The 23,818-nt window shown below is 40.9% G+C and overlaps 1 protein-coding gene across 1 annotated transcript in view; it reads right to left on the reverse strand.

Annotated features, from left to right (window-relative positions):
• Positions 1-23,818, reverse strand: part of LOC128379599 (junction plakoglobin-like) — a 190,242-nt gene that overhangs the window by 31,019 nt on the left and 135,405 nt on the right. Inside the window, exons 3-10 of the mRNA XM_053339286.1 lie at positions 19,001-19,234; positions 11,730-11,983; positions 11,394-11,632; positions 5,858-6,059; positions 5,622-5,766; positions 5,437-5,540; positions 4,061-4,180; positions 653-871 (exon numbers count right to left, since the gene is read on the reverse strand). Coding sequence (XP_053195261.1) covers positions 653-871; positions 4,061-4,180; positions 5,437-5,540; positions 5,622-5,766; positions 5,858-6,059; positions 11,394-11,632; positions 11,730-11,983; positions 19,001-19,234 — 1,517 coding nt within the window. The remainder of the gene's footprint in view (positions 1-652; positions 872-4,060; positions 4,181-5,436; positions 5,541-5,621; positions 5,767-5,857; positions 6,060-11,393; positions 11,633-11,729; positions 11,984-19,000; positions 19,235-23,818) is intronic.

Raw genomic sequence — 23,818 nt, forward strand, 5'->3', positions numbered from 1 at the left:
TGGAACGCGGTGTACATACATACATACATACACTGAAGAATAATGAAAAAATGAGGGGATTATATTGACAAGAATGATGTTAGTGTAGTACTCACCTTTAAAAGGAAAAGCATATTTATTTAAAGAAAATGGAAGATTAAAATGATGAAAATGCTTTGTACCTACACAGTCCACTGCCAGCGTTTACACACAATGCCTTCAGACACAGTGCTTCTCCTCCACAATGAGAAATAAAACAGCATGCTTTGTCTCTGGAGCTCTCAGTGTCTCTCTCGCTCTCTTTGTTTGTCTGTCTCTCCAGGGACACAGTGAACCAGTGGGTGTTGTCATAGCTGAAGCGTTTTGGGAGTGAAGCATGGTGAGAGATGTGTGTCACAGCGTTTGTGCATGCTTGACTATGGGTGCTGTTTGGTGTGTTGTTTTTTTGTATGTGTTCATGTGTGTTATACCTTCAGCCTGGGCGAGGTGGTGCTACAATACATACTGTATCGTCATGTTGCTTCTGATGAGCTGACAGCACATCAACACCATCAATGCCATTTCCTTTCCTCTCCTTTTTCCAACATTCCTTTTGTTTCCTTCTTTTCCTTTCTCTTTCTCTCTTTTCTATCTAGCCCACATTCTACTAATACAGAGTACTGCCACCCCTCACCTTTACTACAGGCCAGTAGTGTGGTTGTCCCAGCAGTTTGACCACAGCAGGGATACCATAGTGCAGCCGCACAGCATTCTGGGCCAGCTCAGCGTCCTGATGGCGGGATGTGAGGTGACGCAAGGCACAGACCGCTGGCTCAGCAACATCCTCTTTTTCCCCAGCACGAAGCACAGCATGAATCAATGCCTCCACACCACCATACTGAGTCACCAGAGTCTGAGGGATAACAGGTAGGAAAAAAAAGAATTGATCTTTAATGCAGATGTGCAGTGACACTCCAGCTCCTCCTTACTGTGTAAAGTAAGGAAAGTGAGGAAGTAAGCAAATTTGAATGATTAAAAAAATATATGAAATTAGGCTTCAAAGTTGGGTAAAACTCAGCCTTTTCTTTGCTACCAAACGCTATGGGAGTGCCCACCGAGTTTGCTGAAATCCCGCCCCCTACCAAGTGTCACCTGTCAATCAAAGTCACCACCTCTACCAGAAACATGGACACTAGGTCTGAGAGCTTTCTGCTGCTAACTCAGCTGCTAGCTCGGCGGCTAACTCAGTGGCTGGCTCGGTGGCTAACTCAGCTAACTGGCTAATTGTAGACTGTAGTAGTAGTAGTGTGCACTGAATGTATTTATTTTATACCTCTACTGCAGCAGGGGCTAATTTTCAGACCTGCCCACTAAATCTTGAACACAGAAATGTTGAAACACAGTTTGTGAAGCCTAGCTCCACAATTCAAATCTAAATGGTTGAAATGCTTTTTACACATTTTTTAGAAATACATTTATGACCTATTTAATGTGTTTAGAAGAACATGTCTGAATTCACTTTACACAGTCTTTAACTCATTTTAAAAACATGGAGTAGCCTGCATGTACACACGTGTGTGTAGGCTACATGCAGGTTTTGTTAAGATCTCAGCTGCTGTGCACATCCCTCACTTTAGACAACCTGCACTCTGGAGGAAAATCAATTTAAAAAAAAAGCAATGTATTATATTGATATTCACCTTTTCTGTCTTTGATTTCCAGCCTGGGTGCACACACACACACACACACACACACACACACACAATGTATTTTTGTTGTTTTCTTAATGAATACATATACACAGGAAAATAGAACGTGACCAGCTTTTAAAAGCTTTGCATTGCACTCAAGTGCCTTAAATCCTGCAGGAGTTTCTGTGAATGTTCATTTGACGTTTTTATGAGCACATAAATTAAATATGCATGTAACTATAATAATAGATAACTATAATAATAACTATAAACAATGTAAGCATCCACACTTATGTCCTGTAAACAGTTGTGTCAGGTACACATCAAGTGAATGACTCAGCCAATCAAGGATATTCCACCTCTGTAAAGCTCTGTGGTTGCTGTGGCTGAATATTTAGAATGATTTCTTGCTTTAATGATTAATTGTGCTCCAATGAGTTTTGATACATTGTGAACTAGTGCATTGCCCATTCAAAATGTGCCTGTTGGGAACAGTCTGACTGCTGGGCCTCTGGCCATTACTTCAACACATAGCGAAATTATACAGTTTATGTAAATTGTGAATGAAAACAGTGCAAAAGAAAGTACTGTAAGCGAATAAATAAATGTTCTCTTCTCAACAAGCATAAAATAATAGTCTCTAGTGGCACTTCACAATCACCATGGTTTCAGAACATATGAGACTAGCTGCTTTTGAACTGCCCATAGAATTATGTTTTACACAAATATCTACAGTCTCTGTGTAATGGACTCTGAGCACTTATGGTAGTTCACTCATGTTGATGAAAACACAGTATACGGACTCTATTATAGTACATTCAATACATTTATGTTTAACACTGTACGTGGTCCCAATCAAAAAATGACTACTACTATTAAGGAAGTGAAAACATCATCAAAGACATAACTCATCCAGCACACAGACTGTTCTCCCTTCTACCATCAGGGAAGAGGTACCGCAACCTGCGGTCCCGCACAAGCAGATTGAGCAACAGCTTTTTTCCACAAGCCATCAGACTCATCAACACACTGAAGAAAACCACATGAACATTCCAAGGTCACTGGATGACATTCCATGAACATTTCCTTCACCATACCACTGGCACTTTACTCTTGCACTTTGTACACAGATCTACACTTTCACTTTACTATGACCACTGATTGTACTTCTGCTGCTATGTGTGTGTGTGTGTGCGTGTGGTTGTGTATTATGTCAATATTTGCACACTGTGTGTGCGTGTGCGTGTGTGTGTGTGTGTGTGGGGGGGGGGGGGGGGGGATTTTTGTCTATGTCTTTTTTACATGTCTTTTTAACTGCACATTGGAGACTGGTAAAATGCAATTTCAGACTTCTGTGCTAACCCTGTTACATAGATTTTTGACAATAAAGTACACTTGAACTTGAACTTGAACTTGAAAAGGGGACAGAGATTGAATGTGTATTTTAGTAGTTATATTAATATTAAAAATGGAAATAATGTACCACACAGTAACTGTCCCTTGTAATAATGTGGTTCAAGGTACCTCTTATTTAGCACAAAACTGCCATTACTTATGACATTTATGACAGCCTGGACTAACTCATTTTGACACTAAACTAATCAAATAAACACATCAGGTTCAGTGAACTATAGCATGAACTGTTTCACAGGAAATTGATTCCTGTGGGTGCATGTAGTGGGGGTAATGCAGGACAACATCACCTCAGTCAGTGTAAATATGAAACCAAACAAGAACTAAAACACAACCAATTGGTTTTACTTTCTTGGTTAGAACCAATTGAACAGTTGTGAAAGCAATTTAAGAAATACTGATGTTATGAAAGTAATAAAGAGTGGAGTTTGGTGGGTCCTCTTTTGTTAATCAATCAATCAATCAATCAATAACTTTGTTGTGATTTGGCACTATACAAATAGAGATTGATTGATCTTTTGTTAATAATTAAATTAAGGGGTAAAATGAGGAATGCTGAAAATATTAAAATTATAAAAATAAGTCTTTATGTCTCATTATTAAGACACAATATGTCATATGTATATACGTATTATATTATAATTGGGATATGTTTTATAGTAAATCAACATTATGAATAAAGGGACTAAATCTTTACATTATGTCTCATACTGAATACTGTACATCAAAATTACCATTTTATTAAAATTGTCAGTTGAAGTCATAATAATACTGTGAACATGCACATCTATGAACTTGTGTACATTTTGTCTGGGGCAGTTTTTCATGTCACTAATAGACTTGTGGGGGCAACATCTTGTTCAAAGCATGGAAAGAGAAGGGTGGAGGCTGGCTTAGCAGATTAAAACCCTTACTGATGGAACGACATAGTAAACAGTCACAATGTGACCAAAATGATCAGATGTCCACATACCCATACAGTATACCATCATGACTACCTTGTTTCGTGAGTTGTTACAGGTTAGGTTGGACAGGATGCCAGTGGCGCAGGTCAACATGTTGACATCATCTGAGCCCAACTGAGTTACCAGTATCTGCAGAAGACCATCTAACCCCTCCTGGACAGAGTGACCGATGGACACAAAGAGATAGAGAGAGAACAAATGAACACATCATAGTAGGGCTATGGTTTTCTGCTTATAGTAGTAGGAGTAGTAGTAGTGACAGTAGGAGCAATGGCAGCAGTAACAGCAATGGTGCATTTTTTTTAATCATTTAATGCTTGTTTTCTGCTTGTGGGAATTAGCATTCGCATTATCACAGTTAGCCATAGACTGTAAATACACCACACTAAACAGCTAGCAGCTGACATCTCAGTCCAAATATGGTCATTTGTAGCTCCAAAAATCCACATTTGAGCGAAAAAATCAGGCTCAGGTCACTTTTAACTGCAGTGTGAACATAGCCAAGGAGTTGAGGTTAAGTATCTTGCCCAAGGACACACTGGGAATTGAACCACTGATCCTCTGATCAGTGAACAACCCACTCTACCTTCTGAGCCACAGCTGTCCCTATAGTAGAGGCAATGACAGTTGGAGTAGATGGTAGATGTAGTAGTGGTGGTAGGACCATTGGCAGTAGTAGTAGTAGTGGTAGCATTGACAATAGTAGTGGTGGTATCACTGACACTAATAGTAGCAGTTGAAGCACTGACAGTAGAGCAATGACAATAGTACTGGTGGTGGCAACTAGAGCCCTGCACAGAAATGTTTTCTTAATGCCACTCCCACTGGATTCTTGATGGGTACTGTCTGCTCCTGCAATGTGTGTTACACACTTGCATGCTCCTTAATTTGTGTGTCCACTCCCATCTACACCCACAAACATTCTGATCACAATAGACCATTGTTTGTGATTTTGTGTCTTCTGCCATCCAAAGAAAACATGTTTTTTTTACTGTGTTGTATTAATAAGGAGAAATAGCGAAATTATATTTTAGTGCATAATTACATTCAATCAAGAGTAATAATTACAGTAATTTTAGTGCAATAAGTAAACCTATACTAGGGCAAAATTTTACTTATTATTTAAGAGCAGGGGTATTCAATTAAACTTCACTGATGTACAATTTGTGAAGATGTCCTCAAGTGAAGGTGCAGATCATAATGTCTGTGATATTTTCAGTAGCTTGAAGTAGTAATCCTCAATATTTCATCAGTTACAGGTCCAGGTCTGGATAGGATGGTGTCTGGGTCCGGATCCAGACCACGGTCCGCCTCTTAGTAACCTCTGTTTTAGAGCATGTTTTTTGCTGCTGCCGTTTGTTTTGTTGAGGTTTTATTTTGTTTCATTTAGTTAGTGGATCAATACATACCTGTTTGGTTGCAGCATCTGACAGGTTACGGAGTGTCCACAAACAGTTTTGGATCAGACGCTGACTGGAACCCGTGAGGTGCTGACCCAAAGCCTGCATACCACCTGAACAGAGGTGTAAAAGTACATTAACATACTATACACCCATTTCCACTCAATGGTCTACATTCAGTAATGTGGACATACCAGCCTCTACTATGGCTGGCTTGTTGCTGGGACACACAGACAGCACTTTGAGCACACGGCTGGTGGTCCACAGCAGCTTCTCATAGTTGTAGTTTCTCATGATGAACACCAGACCCTCTGGGCCCCCATTGGCTAGTATGATTAGCTGATAAGAGACAGAAAGTAGGTGTAGTTCTGTAAGTGGACATAACTAAGATCTCCTATCTGACATTAAAGATTCACAAACCCACCCTTACCTTGCTCTCCTGGTTGCCATAGGACAGGAGCTGGAGACAGTCAGTAGTGATGGCTAGGAACTTGGGGTTGCTCTTTTTCAGTAGGGGAACCATCCTCTGTAGGCCGTCAGCCAGACGCACCGCCATCTTGGCTCCCTCTTGGTGCAGCAACAGGTTGTGGAGGGTGGTGATAGCATAAAATAAAACCGATTCCACTGGCGAACTACATGAAAGGGATAGACAGCGTGGAGGAAAATGATAGAGATTTCATCAACTAACTAATTTCAATGAGCATAAAGAAATCTATGACTTTTATTGGTCCCTATCACCTGCTAATCTCATTTTACACAAGTTTGTAAGACATGGGTAATGATGCTTTTGTAGTTGGAGTTGCTTGCTCACAGCCCCATCCTCCATCATTGAGCAGATGAAAATGGAAGTTGTGTGTGTGTCTGTGTGCAGCATGTAACTGCTTGTGTCAGTGTGTGTATGAGTAGCTAAAGCATTTCAGTTCAACATTGTTGAAATGTCACCACTTTTAGCTCGATGTTCACTGCTTTTACCTACAGGCTTTTGGCATTTATCACTACAATACCAAATAACATTTTAGGTACATTGTAAGCTGGCAATTAATATGTTCATGCTCCAATAGCTACAGTACATGCAGTTCAGCAGACAACAATACTAGATTACTTTTAACACCGAAGAAAATATTTCAACATGATGATGACGATTCAATCTGGAAAGGATAAGCCATCCTGATTTCAGCAGTGTTTGACATCTGTAGAATCTACCAATGAATATGTAAACATTTTTCATTTTCAAGGTTGAACTGCTGGATGTAAGGTGTCTCCAACTTCACTGAGAAGATGTCAAAAGTTAACTTTCACAGTTGTCTAAACTTAATAAAACCTTAACTGTAGGAGTGGTGGATTAGAAAAAACGATGTATTTGACCTGTTAAAATAGGTAAAGACAAAGACTGTTAACAGAATGAAGAAAAGAAGGAGTTTTTGTATCCACATGTCACACACATGAGGAAAGTAAAAAGGGATGTAGAAGGTTGCAGAGGGTGATGATGGAAAAGAACAAAACCAAGCTTACTGAAACAAAAAGAAAGAAAGAGGGAGAGCAAAGGTGGGGGCGTGCATATTAACAGGCAGAGGTAAAAAGGGACAGAGAGCTGCATGTAGATAACATTAATGGAAGTCACACACACCAACCCTGTCGCTCTTGCTGATGCTCTTTCATTTTTTTATTCAATTTCCTTTCATTTTCTGTGCAAATTAAGCCCCTGAATTAATTATAAGTGTGAGTTATCCTTCCCCTGTTAAGCCTCAATGTAAGGGATTAACTCTGCAGCCCTGCCTGGGGGTTGGAAGGGCCCCAGGTTTGGTGCTGAAATAGAAGGCTAGCCTGTTAGCCTTATCTGCTACTGACAGTTTTCAGCTGACCTCTGGTTTCCATGGTGAAACTTGAAAGCTCTCAGAGTTTAAAACCTGGCGGTATCAAAAAGATTTAATCATGGCTCAATCTTAAAGCCAACACACATCTGCATGGTATGATGCTCATCGAAAAAAACAGCCTCTTTGCTCAGGTGTCAAACTTGCAACCTTAACATTAACATTATCACCCTCCATTTTATATCATGTTAAGGGAAGTTAGAATATTATATATTATGTAAGGGCAAAGTTGAAATATTGACAACATCAAAAGTCACATTTTAAAATAAAAAGTGATCAAATCAACTAATGGCAAATTCAAATTGGGTGACTGAGGTTAAACTATTTGAGCTGCCTGCTGTTGTGTCCAACACACACTCTTCCATTGTAGTAGTACAAAAATGTAAGTGGAGGTTGAACTATAATGGACGGTTACACCAACTGTTCAAAAATGCCTAACAAGAGATAGTTATCTTTTGTGCCATTGGAAGTACCACTGGCAGTCTAGGCAGTCACTCAGGACGTGGCTTATGAAGGAATGCCATGGCTTCTTTGAATGTTTTGAATATGATGAATCATTGCTGGTTGTCATGGAAAATCCTCAGCATTTTGTGGAGGATTAGTGCAAAGATCATCTTTCTGATTGTAACTCTCTACATATGGCGAGACCAGGACTCACATCAGGGAATAGTATGACAGGTATGCTGTTGTGTTGAATGTTTTTATCTCTTTTGAAGCACCTTTGCTACTCTTAATACTTCAAGAATCTGATTATGACAGGTCTTGGTTTCCTGTCAGGTGGGGGTCTGGGGAATAGTGCCCTGTAAGCCTGCTCTATGATGATGAGGTTGGAGAAACTGTCAGGGTCCAGGGCAGGTGGAAGCCAGTCAGTGAAAGATTTCACTGGGTTCGTGCCTTCACCTCCCTCTGGTAGATTTATGATTCAGATGTTATTGTGCCAGCTCTAGTTTGAGTTAATTGACTTTTTCAAGCAGGTAGTCATTGTGTTTATGCAGTTGAAGCACTGTTTTGTCCAGTTCTAGAAGCAGAAGCTTCCATAGTGGAAGACATGCTGATCACTTTTTCTGTCTGTTTTCTGTGTGACTCTTGCAACTGGTCCAATTATGGATTTGTCCAAATTGGTGATGGCATTATTAGTCTCTGACATTTTGGGCTCAACTTTGAGAACAAGTTTTTGGTTTTCTTCCTTGATCTTCCAAAATGTGGGTGTAATAAGTCCACTAAAGGATTATTTTGACTGGGTGTTGTCGGGAGCAATCGGTGGCACATCTATCTACCCTTGTTGCATCACATGACTGACTTGACTTTTAAAGGATACCGTACCGTCCTCTTCCGCTTATCTGGGGTCGGGTCGCGGGGGCAGCAGCCTAAGCAGGGAAGCCCAGACTTCCCTCTTCCCAGCCACTTCGTCCAGCTCTTCCCGGGGGATCCCAAGGCGTTCCCAGGCCAGCCGAGAGACGTAGTCTCTCCAGCATGTCCTGGGTCTTCCTCGGGGTCTCCTACCGGTGGGACGTGCCCTGAACAAAGCATCCTGATTAGATGCCCGAGCCACCTCATCTGGCTCCTCTCGACACGGAGGAGCAGCGGGTCTACTCCGAGCTCCCTCCGGATAACTGAGCTTCTCACCCTATCTCTAAGGGAGCAGCCCTGGCGGAGTCCATCCCTCACCGGAAACAAGTCTGACTTATTACCGGCAATGCGGACCAAGCTCTGACACTGGTCATACAGGGAACGGACGGCCCTTATCAGGGGGTCCGGTACCCCATATTCCCGGAGAACCTCCCACAGGACTCCCCGAGGGACACGGTCGAATGCCTTCTTCAAGTCCACAAAACACATGTGGACTGGTTGGGCAAACTCCCATGCACCCTCAAGGATCCTGCAGAGGATGTAGAGCTGGTCCACAGTTCCACGGTCTGGACGAAAACCACACTGCTCCTCCTGAATCCGAGGTTCCACTATCCGACGGACCCTCCTCTCCAGCACCCCCGAATAGACCTTACCAGGGAGGCTGAGTCGTGTCAACCATGACAGCCCCACAACATCTTTAACGGATACATTATAATAATTTAATTATGATTGCTTTTGCAGTCCATGTAAATAACTTGGCATATGACGTTAAGCCATGCAATTCCAGTCAAGTCTATGAAGATAAAGTGTGCTGATGAAGTTACATGCAACACAGCGCACTTATACATTTATGAATGGTGTGGTGGTTGTAAAACTGACACATTTATCAACATCACTGTTGTTTTAGCACACATCAGTTTTATTTTGGCAACACAAACCCAGAATTCCAGAGTTATACTTATTGGGCTATTATGTTGATGACCACATAAAGTTTTGGCAGAGTATACATGGAGTGAATTTGATCTGATTGGAAATATTGTTTCTTTCAAAATGTAACTCAAAGAGTATCTCCACACTGGATCTTGTGGAGGAAAAGCATTTAGCACTGATCTCTGTGTGTTGAAAGTTGTGATGTAGTGTTGTGCTATAGTACTAAGTGAAGTGGTGTAGTTAGGCATGCAGCAACCATTAGATGGCAGTAAATGAAGGATTATTAGACTGGGTGCAGTTCCTTTTTTTAAGATTAAACCTACATTGTGGAAATTTTGTCAGACAAAGCAATTACAAAAACACTGTGGACATATACCTCCTAGCTCCTGTCGCGCACTGTCATCACTGTAAAAAAACAGTGAATAAATGGGCATCAATCCCAACAAAAGACCTTGTTTCACTATCAGTTAGTTCCATTTAGTCCAATAACATTTGGAAAGTCTAAGAGAATCATTTCAAGTCTCCAGTGCAGATGCTGTATGTGCCCCAACACCCACAGAACATGCACAGTATGCATTCATCCAGGTCATTTCCTTTGCACTGCTTTTTTTGAGTGCTGACTTACACTTCACTACACAACCTCGTCCATATTCTTACCCTAACTGCATGTTACACAACTCAACACCTTCTAATAAATATACCAACCATCTTACTCATGCCTAAACCTTATCAAGTGGGTGTGTCATGTAGTGAGGTGGGAGTGTCTTCTCAAGTACTATGAGTAAGTATACACACCTATTTGCCTTTTTTGACAATTACCTAGCAGCGATTGGCTTAGTCAGCATTGCATGAGCTCGTTTGGCTAGGGCTTGACTGTAATGGATGTTCATTTATATGTAAAAGTCCCACATTCAGATAAATTAGAAATTTAAAACTTAAAGTGTGTTCAGATCAAAATGTTCTTGAAGTTTTTATCATTGTCAATGCACCACCCCCTGTGCACTGCAGATTATGGACTATTTCATCCAAGCCACTGCCACTGCAACACACATATCTGTGTATGTTTTAGCAATATTGATTGTATTATTACTTCCACTTTATTAATAGTACTGTATAATTTGGTAGCCCATTCAAAAAGTATTATTCCACCATCTGTGGACTTTTCTTATGGCACTATTTGCAGTCTGATCCTATACATACCTGACCTTTCATCATACAACTGTCAGAATGCAGTTGCCAGTTTCGAATAGTCCATTTTCAGTGTAAGCTGAGAAAGGCCATCTGCTTTTATAAATATCTTTATTACAATTTACTTTTTCTACACAGACCAAATTTCCATGAATATGAAAATCTTTGCTATGATTTTAAGTAGGAGCATGACCCCCACCCCATGTGGGACACTTCGACCACACTGGAGAGCCCCTTTAGCTACAGACCCAAAGTGTGTGAAGGAGAGATATTGCAGGTCCTTCCTCCCTGCAGCTGTCAAGACTGTACAACCAGTACTGCTCCCAGGAGACCCCCCAACTTTTCACTACTGTATAATATCAGTATTTTAGGTCTACTTCTCTTTCAGTTCAGCTGTGATATATATATATATATATATACACTGTATATATATACATACATACACATATACATACATACACATATATATATATATATATATATATATATATATATATATACACTGTATATATATACATACATACACATATACATACATACACATATATATATATATATATATATATATATATATATATATATATATATATATATATATACATACATATATAATCAAAATATTTGTACCTCAGCATGCGGACCAGCGCTGGTATCCCTCCAGACTTGAATATGGCCAGCAGACCCTCCCTCTGGTGCGACAGGCTGTGGAGCACACTGGCTGCACAGCGAGCTGTCTCCATGTCAACTGCTGTCGTCATGGCACGCACCACAGCGCCCACCATGGCTGGAGACTGCACCAGCACCCGGCGACTGGCCTCTTTTCGGGTCAGCTGGTTGACTATCATGGCTGCTTTGTTCACCACAACCTAGAAATTGAAGGAAATAACTGCGTACAATAGAATGTGTATGTGTATAAAAGCTCAAATAGCAAATCCTGAGTAATTCAGTGTAACAGTGGTATACCGGATCCTCATCAGCAAGAAGCTTGGTGAGCTCTGGCAACGCCCTCGTGGCCAGCTCAGCATCGTCCTGATAGTTTATCAGGTGGACAATGGCTGTCTTTAGCAACTGGGAAGGCTCAGCCAGTCGTTGAACGTTGCTCTGCTGCGAGGGATCTGATTGAACGGGCATGGCCGCCTCGCCCTCCACCAGGGTCTCTGGGAACATGGCGGCCCTGACACGCTGAGCTCGGGTTAGTGAGTACTGAGAATCTAAATCTGTCAGATGGAGAAAGAAATGAAACAATGTGAGACAGTTAGTGTGTGTATGTCAAGGTGTATAAACAAAGAGACATGAAGCCTGGGTCACATAACATGTGTGTGTGTGTGTGTGTGTGTGTGTGTGTGTGTGTGTGTATGCGTGCACATGTACGTGTGTCAGAAGGCATATGAGAACATATATGAGACCATAACAAGGTTGAATTCATTAGTTAAAAATGTTTCAATATGTATAGTGTGATATATCTAGTTCTTTCTGTCTTTTAAGATAGCAAAATGACCACGAAGACAAACAAGTCAATCCAGTCTCCTCCAGATGTGATGCTCAGAGGGGTCAGAATGCACAATATTGTCATATAAGTAGAAAAAATGCACTTAGGAATGGGAATGTTTTTTCCTGTGTATATGTCAAGCAAGCTTGTGTGTTGTATTTCAAGCTGTCTTTAGTTCATTTATTGTGTGTATTTTATTTAACCGCATGTATAAATTCAATTTATTTGTATGTGTTTGGTTACTGTCTTTATTTATAGTTATTGTTTTAAGTACAGCCTTTTCTTTAACTTTTCATGCATGTTTTGAGTTAACTGAAACACAGCTGAACTTAATTGAGACAGTGCAGACATGGACTGGTACACCAGCCAATCAACTGTTGGAGGCTGGTCACATAACCAATGGCGACACAGGGGAGGGTTTTCCCTCCACCTATATATGTAGACAAGTAACACTGGAGAGGGTTTTTTTTTTATTATTTATTTATTTATTTAATTTTATTTATTTATTTAAATGTTTGTCTGTGTCAACAGAGGCCACATAGCATCCAGACCAGGGAGGATTCCCAGTAGCCCCAGCCAAGCAGAGGACGGCGCAGCAGTGTATTGGAGCTTCTGCCCAAAGCTGTGAGTTCCTGTTCCCAATACACTGTTACTGAAAGCTGAAGTACATTGCAGTAGCCAAAGAGCAACCTATTGCCCTATCTTTATTCCAGAGTCACTTGGAGGCATTGAGCTGGCTCAGAAGGCCTCAGTGAGGGGTGAGAACAGGCCAACCTACCGAGGCATCAGTGCACTGGAGACCTCTGAACTCAGCTGGTGGAGGTGAAGAGGGACACCTGGTGGTGAGGGCTGGATTGAGGTGGAAAACAAGGAACTCTGAGCATGACAGTGAGCCCTCTATGACTGATTTTAAGACTATGGTTTAAGTAAAACCATAGTCTTAAAATCAGTGGGGAGGTCCTTAAAAGTAAGAGTAAATTACTCTTACTTTTAAGGACCTCCCCCTTTTAGAAAAAAACAACAGCATTAGAGAGACTCAAATCAGAAAAGGTAACAACAGCAAAAGGTACATGGTAGGCACCTACCTACCATGTACCTTTTTGCTGTTGTGTTTTGCACTTCAGGGCCACTGTATGTCTCACATCCTTGAACAATAAATATCTAATGTTGCAACTCTTGAGCTTGTGTTTTAAGTACTGCTCTGAATCTGGACCAAACAATGCAGAGTCAATGTGTCTGCCTCAGGAGCAGTTAATAAATGGAGACCTCATGAAGAGTAGAGAAGGTGGACACAAATGAAGAGACCAAAGTGAAAGCAGGGCTGCAAAAAGGTCTTTCTGGAACAGGCATGTAAAATCCAAAAAGTAGGCTGAGCAGATAGACTTGAGAGACTTAAATGCATTCGTTTTGGTGACTCTAGTTAACCTCAAGCCAATCTCTGGCCCTCGTGGCAGCAACATTTCATTGAAATGTCTGCCCTATCAACTTTCAATGGTAGATTCCTTGACCACGGGTAACAGAATCAGGGTTCGATTACAGAGAGGGAGCCTGAGAAACAGCTACCACATCCAAGGAAGGCAGCAGCCGTGCAAATTACCCACTCCAACTTGGGGAGATAGTGACAAAATAACAATACAGGACTCTTTTGAGGCTCTGTAATCAGAATGATTACTTTAAATCCTTTAATGAGGATCAATAGGAGGGCAAGTCTGGTGCCAGCAGCCACGGTAATTCCAGCTCCAATCACATGTTAAAGTTGCTGCAGTTAAAAAGCTCGTAGTTGAATCTTGGATCAGGGTAACGGTCCGCTGTGAGACGAGCTACCATTTATCCCAGCGCCTGCCTATCAGCGCCCCCTCAATGCTCTAGTGTCCCGCGGGGTCCGAAGTGTTTACTTTGAAAAAAACGAGTGTTCAAAGCAGGGTTAAGGCGCCCAATGTCGACACTCATCAGGCCCCAGAAAAGGTGTTGGTCGACATAGACAGCAGAATGGTGGCCATGGAAGTCAGAATCCACTAAGGAGTGTAACAACTCACCCACCGAATCAACTAGCCCTAACACACTCAAATTTTTAAACTGAGGTGGACAAAACACAGTAAAGCACGTAAAGGAAAGTATCTGCATTTGACCAGGTTAAGCCAATACTGAAAATATACCAGATCTGCCCCACGCACATCTTTACATTTTACCCCCATGTGTGGCTGTATCCACTTGGTGCTGTCAGTTGAGCTGCTGATATTTAACCTAAGTTCAGGGCTCATCTTAACAACACCACACTTTTGGCGCTTTTCCACTACACAGTTCCAGCACGATTCAACTCTGGGTTTTTTTTGCGTTTCCACTAGGGATCGTACCTGGTAACTGGTACTTTTTTAGTACCTGCTCTGCTGAGGTTCCAAGTGAGCCGAGCCGACACTAAATGTGACGTTGACAGACTGCCGGCCACTGATTGGTCAGAAGAGTTGTCGCTGGAAGAGTCATGAGCTGTCCCACACAAGAATCAAACCTGGCATTTTTAAATACGGCTCAATTTTCTTGCTTTGTGTGACAAAAGCCACATACAGCAGCAAGTACACCATCGCCTCCATGTCCTCCATTGTGTATGTGTTTGTGTCGCATATAAAACGAAGTCACAGCAGTTTCGCAGAGCCGTGCTATGACGACCCCGCCCACATTGAGTAGGTACCTCCTAATGGAAAAGGTTGTGTCGAGTCGAGCCGAGTAGTGCTGGAACTGTGTAGTGGAAAAGTGCCATTTGAAAAAGCATCAGGGACAGTTCTGCATTATTTGCAACAAATGGGCTAAAAATGGGAAATTGCAGATTTGGTGTGTAATGTCTAATGTAATCACTGTAATGTTTAAAGCAAGATGAAAACACTTTCACTGTGGTGTCAATCCTACAAGTAAGATGCTGTTGCAATTATTGACACAAAAACACCCTAGTGTTAATGAGTACCTTCATACTAAAGAGTTCTGTTTCCACCACAGGTGTGGGAAATCCTAGAATTACATAATGTCTAGTGGTTTTCCAAAATAAAAAATGCAGCGACATAGATAACTTACTTGGATTGGCATTGTATGTTTCTGTAAACCACGAGTACATTGAATCTGTTTCAATACGTTTAATACATAGCATATCAATATTTAAGCAATACCTGTGAGAAGGTGACAATTTCCCCCCCAAGGGATTAATAAAGGACTTCTTATCTTATCGTCTGAAGGCTGTGCCATTGGTGTGTAAATGATTAGCCCCTGATGAGCAGGCACCTTGCATGGCAGGCTGCCATCAGCATGTGAATTGGCGAATGTGGCTTTTAGTGTAAAAGCACCTTGAGCAGTTGGAAGACTAGAAAGGCACTATACAAATGCGTCCATTTACCATTAATTATGCCTGACTGTCTCCAAGTAAGAGCGATGTTTTTGAGTCTGAACATTTGGTTCACTTAATTATTTCATTTAAGTATGTCCACACCTTTTGTTTCATCTCATTTCACCTCACCTTGTTATTTGTGCACCATACACATCAATGAAGAACTTAATACAGTCAATGTTTAGCCAAACCTTCATGGCAAAGATTTACTAACTAATATAGGAGTTATCTGCAGGTATGAAAACATATTTATTATATGCTTCTTGGGTGTTTATATCATTCCAAACTGACAAAGCTATAGCCAACTACAGCATTTTGTCTCAACTGTGGCATGTAGTAGTCTAATCCTCAGCCGTCCAGGAAAACGTATTGATGTGTAGAAGCAATTAAGAAAATCAATGAGAATTTTTTCTTCCTACTTCATACCGCAAATGGAATGAGTCAGAAATATGCTAATTAAATCTATTATTTATTTAAGTAATGATGGTACAATATTTTCAGAGTGCATTCTGTATGAATAATAAGCGATTTGGGGCTGGTATAAACTCTCCGGAGAACAAGGGGGAGTCCAACCTGCACTCAACACATTCTGATGCTTAGGCTGCCTATCTGCTATTGTGCAACAGAGAACATTCACTTTTATCACTTGTATAACACATCCTTTACATTTTCACATGAGCACCAGCTGGAATAGTGTTCTAGTGTTTTACACCTCATTTAACTGTTATCAGCCTATTCAATGGGCATTGTCATCAGACACCTGTCCCAAATATATCGGCTAGTAGGGGCCTGACTGACCCATTTATTTTAGGGAACCAATGTCAGTAGAGCCTATGCTGTCGTGACTTGATCACTAACAAAACAGCTGACATTCCTTTTCTTCTCAGTGGACAATGCAATATGTTAAGATAGTTTCAGCATTAAAATTAATTTAGAAGAAGACGGTTATTAAAAGTTTTCAGGATCTAAAGAACCAATATGGCTTAAACAATCAGGATTTCTACAGATATTTACAAATGAGGCATTATATAGAGCAAATAAATTTAAGGAAATAATTCCATCTGTACTGAATTCAATACCATGTCTCAATACAACAGATATTCCTTATTCTGATTTTAGTGCCTTCCAGATTGATCAATTTGTTAATAGTGCTACAGGCTTATTGCAATCAACTCTGGACTCCATCGTTCCTTTAAAAAAAAGAAGATAATAAAACAACAGAACAGCTCCATGTTACAATTCTCAAACTCAGCAATTAAAGCAAACTTCACGAAAATTAGAACATGGCTTTCCACCAAACTGGAAGAATCTTGCGGAGTCTGACAAAACAGTCTTAAAATGTATAAGAAAGCCCTCTGTAACGCCAGAGCTACCATTTACTCATCATTAATAGAGGAGAATAAAAACAGTTCCAGGTTTATTTATTATTTTAGCACTTGACTAAGCTGACAAAGAGTCATAACACTACTGATCTATGTATTCCTAACGCTCAGTAGTGATGACTTCACGAGTTTCTTTAATGATAAAATTCTAACTATTAGGGACAAAATTAATCACCTTCTGCCCTCAATAAGCAATGACTTATCCTCACACACAGGAAACTTAGAAACTGCTGTTAAACCTGATATTTATTTAGTAGGGGTGGCCATGCTAACTTTCTGAGCAAAGTAGAATTTCACTGGAATGAGAGCAAGGATTAACCCAGGCTAACATAAACAGAATACACTTTGGTACCCCTAAAACTCTCAAATGCAAATATGCAGAAAGCATGTCTAAATTTGTGATGAGATTAAGGCAGTTTGCAAGTTGCTAACAACCAAGCTAACAAAGCAACAAATCTTAATTAGTACATACAAGTAGACTTCTTTTTATTATTCATTATTATTATTTGTAAATTCAATTGTAGTATATAGTGCCGCGCACTTATACTGTCATGATGATGTTAGTGATGTGTAGGCGGAGCAATACTAGGTTTGATGTGTCTAGTTCCCAGCCTACCGGAGTGCATGTAATGCAGGCTACAAGTGTGTGTAATAAAGTAACATTCTTGGAGTTAAAGACAAGCCTATGGATGCCCGTTATATATGTTGAGTCACCCGGTCATGAAGAACTATAACATCAATGGAAGTAAATGCCCTGTCAAAGCTTTGCACATCAGATCAGTCTGAATTCTGATTAGAGTATTTGATGTAGTTCTGTAAAACCAGTGATGAAAAAATAGAAAGTAGTTCCATTTAGTAAAATTTGCTCAAATCAATTAATTGTTCTCTTCATCATTCCACTACAACACACAGCTACTGTTTGTCAAACATGAATAATACACTTACATTTTGGCTTTAGCTACTTAAAGGGGACTTCTTATAACTAATTAGTTAGAACAAATTTCCAGCTCCATATTGGACTCCACTAAAGTAGCTTTGCATGATTCACAGTTCGAAAACCTCCTTATTTATTTTGTAGTGGCCTTTTAATCAGCCCCTCAGTTTAGCCTCTGTCTCTGACAGGCAGCCTTAGCTCCTGCTGTTTAACAAAACACATTTTAGTTTTCTTAGCCAGCCTGTGCAAAACAAATTTGGCGCTTGCCCTGCGACATGCACAGGGACCTTTGACCTTTGACCAAGTAGGCAGCAATGAAATCTGAACAAAAGCAGTCAGCTGGACGCATCTCTAAAATGCTATTTAAAATCGACAGTAAACAGCCTCAGAGGAATAAGATATGTTAGGCTTTGGATACATTAGTTCATAGGTAAAAAACTATAACTCAATTGTATGTGAAGACTGTAGGGCGTTTTAGGGATGAAAAATGGCAGCAAAATGTTGTAATTTATGGCTCATAGTCCCAAGTTATAGCCTACTCAGTACCCTCTACATTTTGTTGACATTTTGCTACGCATATTATCAGTTTTTTTGTTTGTTCATTTGATTTGTGTCATGGTGTCAGACCAAGCTTGAAACAACTCTGTCTGAACTAACAGCATGTGTGTGACAATACAGTTTGAATACAGTTTGTTAGGTGACATGTTTTTGAGGGATTATTTCCTGGAAGAGACATGTCAGGTGATAAGCAGGAAGCAGAGCAGAGTGTCGTGAGGATAAAACAGAAAGTTATCTCGTTGTGGAAGTTGATTTCATACTTAAAATTAATGAATAGTGGGGAATGGTTTCTTCTGAAGGAGTACAAACTGCTGCTACACTCATAACCAACTTCACATTTTAACTGTATTAGATAACAATGACATGTTTTATAATTACTGTTACTATTACTAAAATGCAGTTTAATCAAAATTCATTCACTCATGCCTGAGATAATCATATGTGTCGGACAGATCGATGGGCAAACATATAAATCACTGGCAGCATTGTGGAAAGTCTCACCTGTGGGGCTCTCTAGTCCACCAGCCGCTGTGTCTCCACCTCCCCCAGAAGTGGTAGTAGCAGGAGCAGTGGTAGTACTAGCTGTAGTACTGCCAATGTACTTCTTACTACCACTGTACTCAGTGTTGCTCTCATCATCCTGTACTGTGGTGGCTCCTGATTGGATGCCAGAGTCTGAGGCATAGTAGGTCTGCTGCCACTCCGCCACTTTCACCACACTATCCGCCTCACTCACTGTAGGGAAAAACCACATTGCAAAAATCAGACATATCCTGTCTCAAAATGATGCTGAAAAACTAGTCCACGCATTTGTTACTTCGAGGCTAGATTATGGTAATTCATTATTATCAGGCTGTCCTAACAAGTCTCTAAAGACTTTCCAGCTGGTCCAGAATGTAGCTGCATGCGTTCTGACAAAACCTAGAAAGAGATCATATTACTCCCATTTTAGCTTCACTGCATTGGCTTCCTGTAAAATCTAGAATATAATTTAAAATCCTTCTCCTCACTTTCAAAGCTCTTAATGGCCAGGCTCCATCATATCTCAAAGAGCTCATAGTACCGTATGTACCTACTAGAACACTGCACTCCCAGCATGCAGGCCTACTTGTGGTTCCTAGTATCTCTAAAAGTAGAATGTGAGGCAGAGCCTTCAGTTATCAGGCTCCTCTGCTGTGGAACCATCTCCCAGATCAGGTCCGGGGGGCAGACACCCTCTCTATGTTTAAGAGTAGGCTTCAAACTTTCCTCTTTTATAAAGCTTATAATTAGGGCCAGCCAGGCTTGTCCCGGACCACCTCCTAGTTTATGCTGCTATAGGCTTAGACTGCCGGGGGACTTCGACTCCCATGATGCACTGAGCTCCTCTCTCTCTCTCTCTCTCTCTCTGTCCATTCATCTATCTCCATTAACATTCATGTATCACTAATACATTCAATAACCTAAACTTCTTCCCTGGAGTTGTCTGTGCTTTCTCGTCTCACAGGTAATCTGGGCCTGTAGACATCCAGAAGACAGACTCCAGTCCCGGACCTTCTAGCTTCAGTGTTGATTTTCATTGTGCTTCTCTCTCCTATCCTTCCTTTCTCTCCTCTCAACCCCAACTGGTTGAGGCAGATCGCTGCCCACTCTGAGTCTGGTTCTGCCTGAGGTTTCTTCCTGTTAAAAGGGAGTTTTTTCTTACCACTGTCACCAAGTGCTTGCTCATTTGGGAATGTTGGGTCTCTTTAAAATTAAAACCTGAAGAGTATGGTTTAGATCTGCTCTATGTGTAAAGTGCCTTGAGATGACTTTGTTGTGGTTTGGCGCTATATAAAAATAATGATTGATTGATTGATTGATTAGGCACTAGTAATTATAGTAATTAGAGGTCTTCACAGATCCAAAAACCTGTGCCCAAACTCAAAAAGGCAAAAATATAATAGAAAGAACCATACTTGAACCCGAACCGGACCCCTCTATTATTAGACAGGGTCAGTTTTCACAAAATCAGAACCCCGAAGGCTTTATGTGAATATTCATAATATACATTTGTAGGGGTATTAAGGGGTGCTGAATCCAAATCTGCTGTATATGAAGCTCAAAAATGCCCCAAAGACTTCCGGTCTGGCAGCCATGCCGTAGGCAGCATATTATTGGAGCTCCTTGATCATCAAGAAAACGCCGTAATTTTTTTGAGAGTTTGTTTCATATTAACAGAAGAAGTTTAAGAGGCGTTTACAATATGCCCAAAACAAAACAAAAAAACCGTTTCACAGACGAAGGAAAGAGCTCAAACAGCCGAGGAAGAGTCGGACAAGGACGACGCAGCTAATGTTAGCCCTCCTGACATGGCGGAGCTACAGGTGGATGCGGACGTGGTTAACCTGCAGATGATATTGCAAGAGCTGAGAGAGTTTCGGCGTGGAAACATAGACACTCTCCGAGAGATACGAGAGGACATTAAGGCAACTAACAACAGAGTCGAGGAAATCGAGACGCGAATTTCAGAGACAGAGGAAAGGGTGCAGGGGCTGGAGGAGGCTACGAGGGAACTGCTAAAGCTGCAGGCTAAATTGTAAAATAAGCTAACGGATCAAGAGGGAAGAGCAAGACGGGAGAATATAAGAATTCACGGCATAGAGGAGGGGTCGGAGAGCAACTCCATATCGATGATAACATTCGTGGAAAATCTGAGGGAGAAACTGGAGCTGCCTCCAACCCACGACCTGGGGATTGAACGTGCGCATTGCGCACTGGGACCGAAGCCACCGGCCGAGTCTCCCCCGAGATCTATAGTTGTCAAGTTCTCCAGCAGCAAAACTAAAGAAGAAATTCTGAAACTGGTATGGCGGGAAAAGGGGTTTCTACATCAAGAGAGAAAAGTTTTTGTGGATCACGACTATGCACCGGAGACCCTCAAGAAGCGCCGGGAATACGTGGAGGCGAAAAAGGTGCTGCAGGAGAATAACACACGGTTCCAAACTCCTTTTCCAGCCAGAATGAGGGTGTTTTGCGAGGGAGAGACGTGCCTGTACAAGTCTGCAGAGGAGGCCATGACGGACATGGTGAAGAGAGGTTTGTCCGTGACGATATATAAACCACCGGCGAGCTGGGCTGACAGAGTGGAAAACCTGATGTGGCGCAAAGTCCGGTCCCCGCAGGATGGTTTTAAAAAGAGACTGGACGTTTTCAGACGGACTGACCGCTGAACTTGTTATATCTCGGCGCGAACTCTCCACGGTAAGGAGGCATAGTAGTAGTTAGATAATATAACATGTATGATTGGGGAAGATCTGACTGAGCTAAAACAAGGATCATTTTGAAAACTTAAAGGAGGGCCCTCCACAGCTGGAGACGAGTGGAGGTTTTCCCTCTGAGCTGGCAAAACATTTCGGCTCCATCAGGGTCACAAAGGAGACCTCAAAACAGGAGGTTCAACTTGAGTCACTGGTAAAAAGTATTAAGTTCATGTTTTCTTGGGACTGTTCTAGTCATGTTCTTTTTTGTGTTCGTGTTCTTATAGCGTTTGAGTGGAGGGGGGGGGGGTAGTAAGATTAAAAGTGACACCTGATTTATAATGGAAAGTCGAAAAGTTCCACTTAAATTGGCCTCTTACAATGTGAAGGGTGTACTTAATCCGGTAAAAAGAAGTAAAATTCTGGGCAAAATGAAAAAAGACAAGGTAGATATAATATTCCTGCAAGAGACCCATTTATCTGATACTGAACACGCTAAACTTTAAAGGCAGGGCTTTAACCAGGTTTACTCGTCGTCCTATAAAACAGGGCACAGAAGGGGGGTAGCAACACTGATATCGAAAAGAGTAATTTTTGAAAAGATATCAGAAATCTTGGACAAAGAAGGAAGGTATAATATGCTAGTAGGAAAATTAGAAGGGTCAGATGCCACTCTCTTAAATGTATATTCACCCCCAGGTGCAATGTGGGGGTTTTATAGACAAATCTTTGATCTAATGATTACAAAAGCCCAGGGAATGGTGATCTGTGGTGGTGACTTTAATTTGAGACTGAAGCCTAAGTGGGATGTGTCAAATTTCACTCAGACTAACACAGTAAGTAATAAGGTGAGAAGAATGATGAGAGATGGGCATTTGTGACGTATGGAGGGAGTTCAATCCTACAACTAGAGACTACACCTTTTACTCTCCACCTCATAAAACTTACTCGAGGATTATTTTTTTTATGTACAGTAAAGATATTGGTTTTATAAGGTCTTGTAAAATTGGGATAATGGACTTGTCGGACCACAGGCCGTTTTACTTAGATTTAAATTTGAAAACTAACAAAAATACTTTTTCCTGGAGACTTAATTTAAATGTACTTAAAGGAAAAATGAAGGACGAGCTTCAAGAGGAAATTCAGTTATACCTGTCAGAAAATGATAATGGGGAGGTATCCCCACTTATGGTATGGGACGCAGGTAAAGCTGTCTTGAGAGGGAAAATCATTGCGAAATTGGCCCTACAAAAGAGGCTCAGACAGGAAAAATTGAATAAACTAGAAAAAGAATTAGAAAATTTGGGAAAAAAACATAAAAAAGAAACTATGCAGAAAATTAAGGAAATTAAAGATCAGATCAAAGTAATTTACGAGGTTGATATTCAGAAGAAACTAACCTTTTTGAAACAGAAGTATTATGAAGTAGATAGTGTTGGTTTTGGCGGCCTATTTTACTTTAAGTTTTAGTCTAGTCTTTGTGTCAAGCTAGTCAAGTTTTAGTCGACGAAAAGTCTGAGCATTTTAGTCTAGTTTTAGTCAGAATTGTCCCTGACTATTTTAGTCTAGTTTTAGTCAAAGAAAACTGTATTAATCTCTTTTCAGTAATGTTATTCTATCTAACCCCGTCAATATAGTATAAGTACCTAGTGGTAGAGAGATGAAACTGTAACCTCCTGGAGGTGTTATTTTAAGACTGGTTGTCACAAATAACAACAAAAACAATAGTCCAGAGAGGTATTCCATAAAAGTGGTTAAGTGACAAACTTGGGTTAGTTAACCTAGAGGGAGAGGTAAATCTGATAATAGAAGACCCCAGTGGCTTCAATATATTAGCTAAACAAAGCCAAAGGGTTCATCTATTAGTGAATTTACCCCTTCTCACGAGTTTACTTAGCCAGGTGCCAAACACACCTCATACTGCGTCCCGGAACGCCTGGACACAACCATATATGGTCAGCACGTGCATATTAATTAGCCATGTGCCCTCTGTGGAGCGGCTACAAAGTGACAACAAAGACTCGGGGGGGGGGGGAGACGTGAGATACACGCTGATATTGGGCAATAAATCAGTCAGAAAAAATATCTTGCATTTTAATAA

The sequence above is a fragment of the Scomber japonicus genome, chromosome 18 (genome assembly GCF_027409825.1).
Source record: "Scomber japonicus isolate fScoJap1 chromosome 18, fScoJap1.pri, whole genome shotgun sequence".
Classification (NCBI taxonomy): Eukaryota; Metazoa; Chordata; class Actinopteri; order Scombriformes; family Scombridae; genus Scomber; species Scomber japonicus.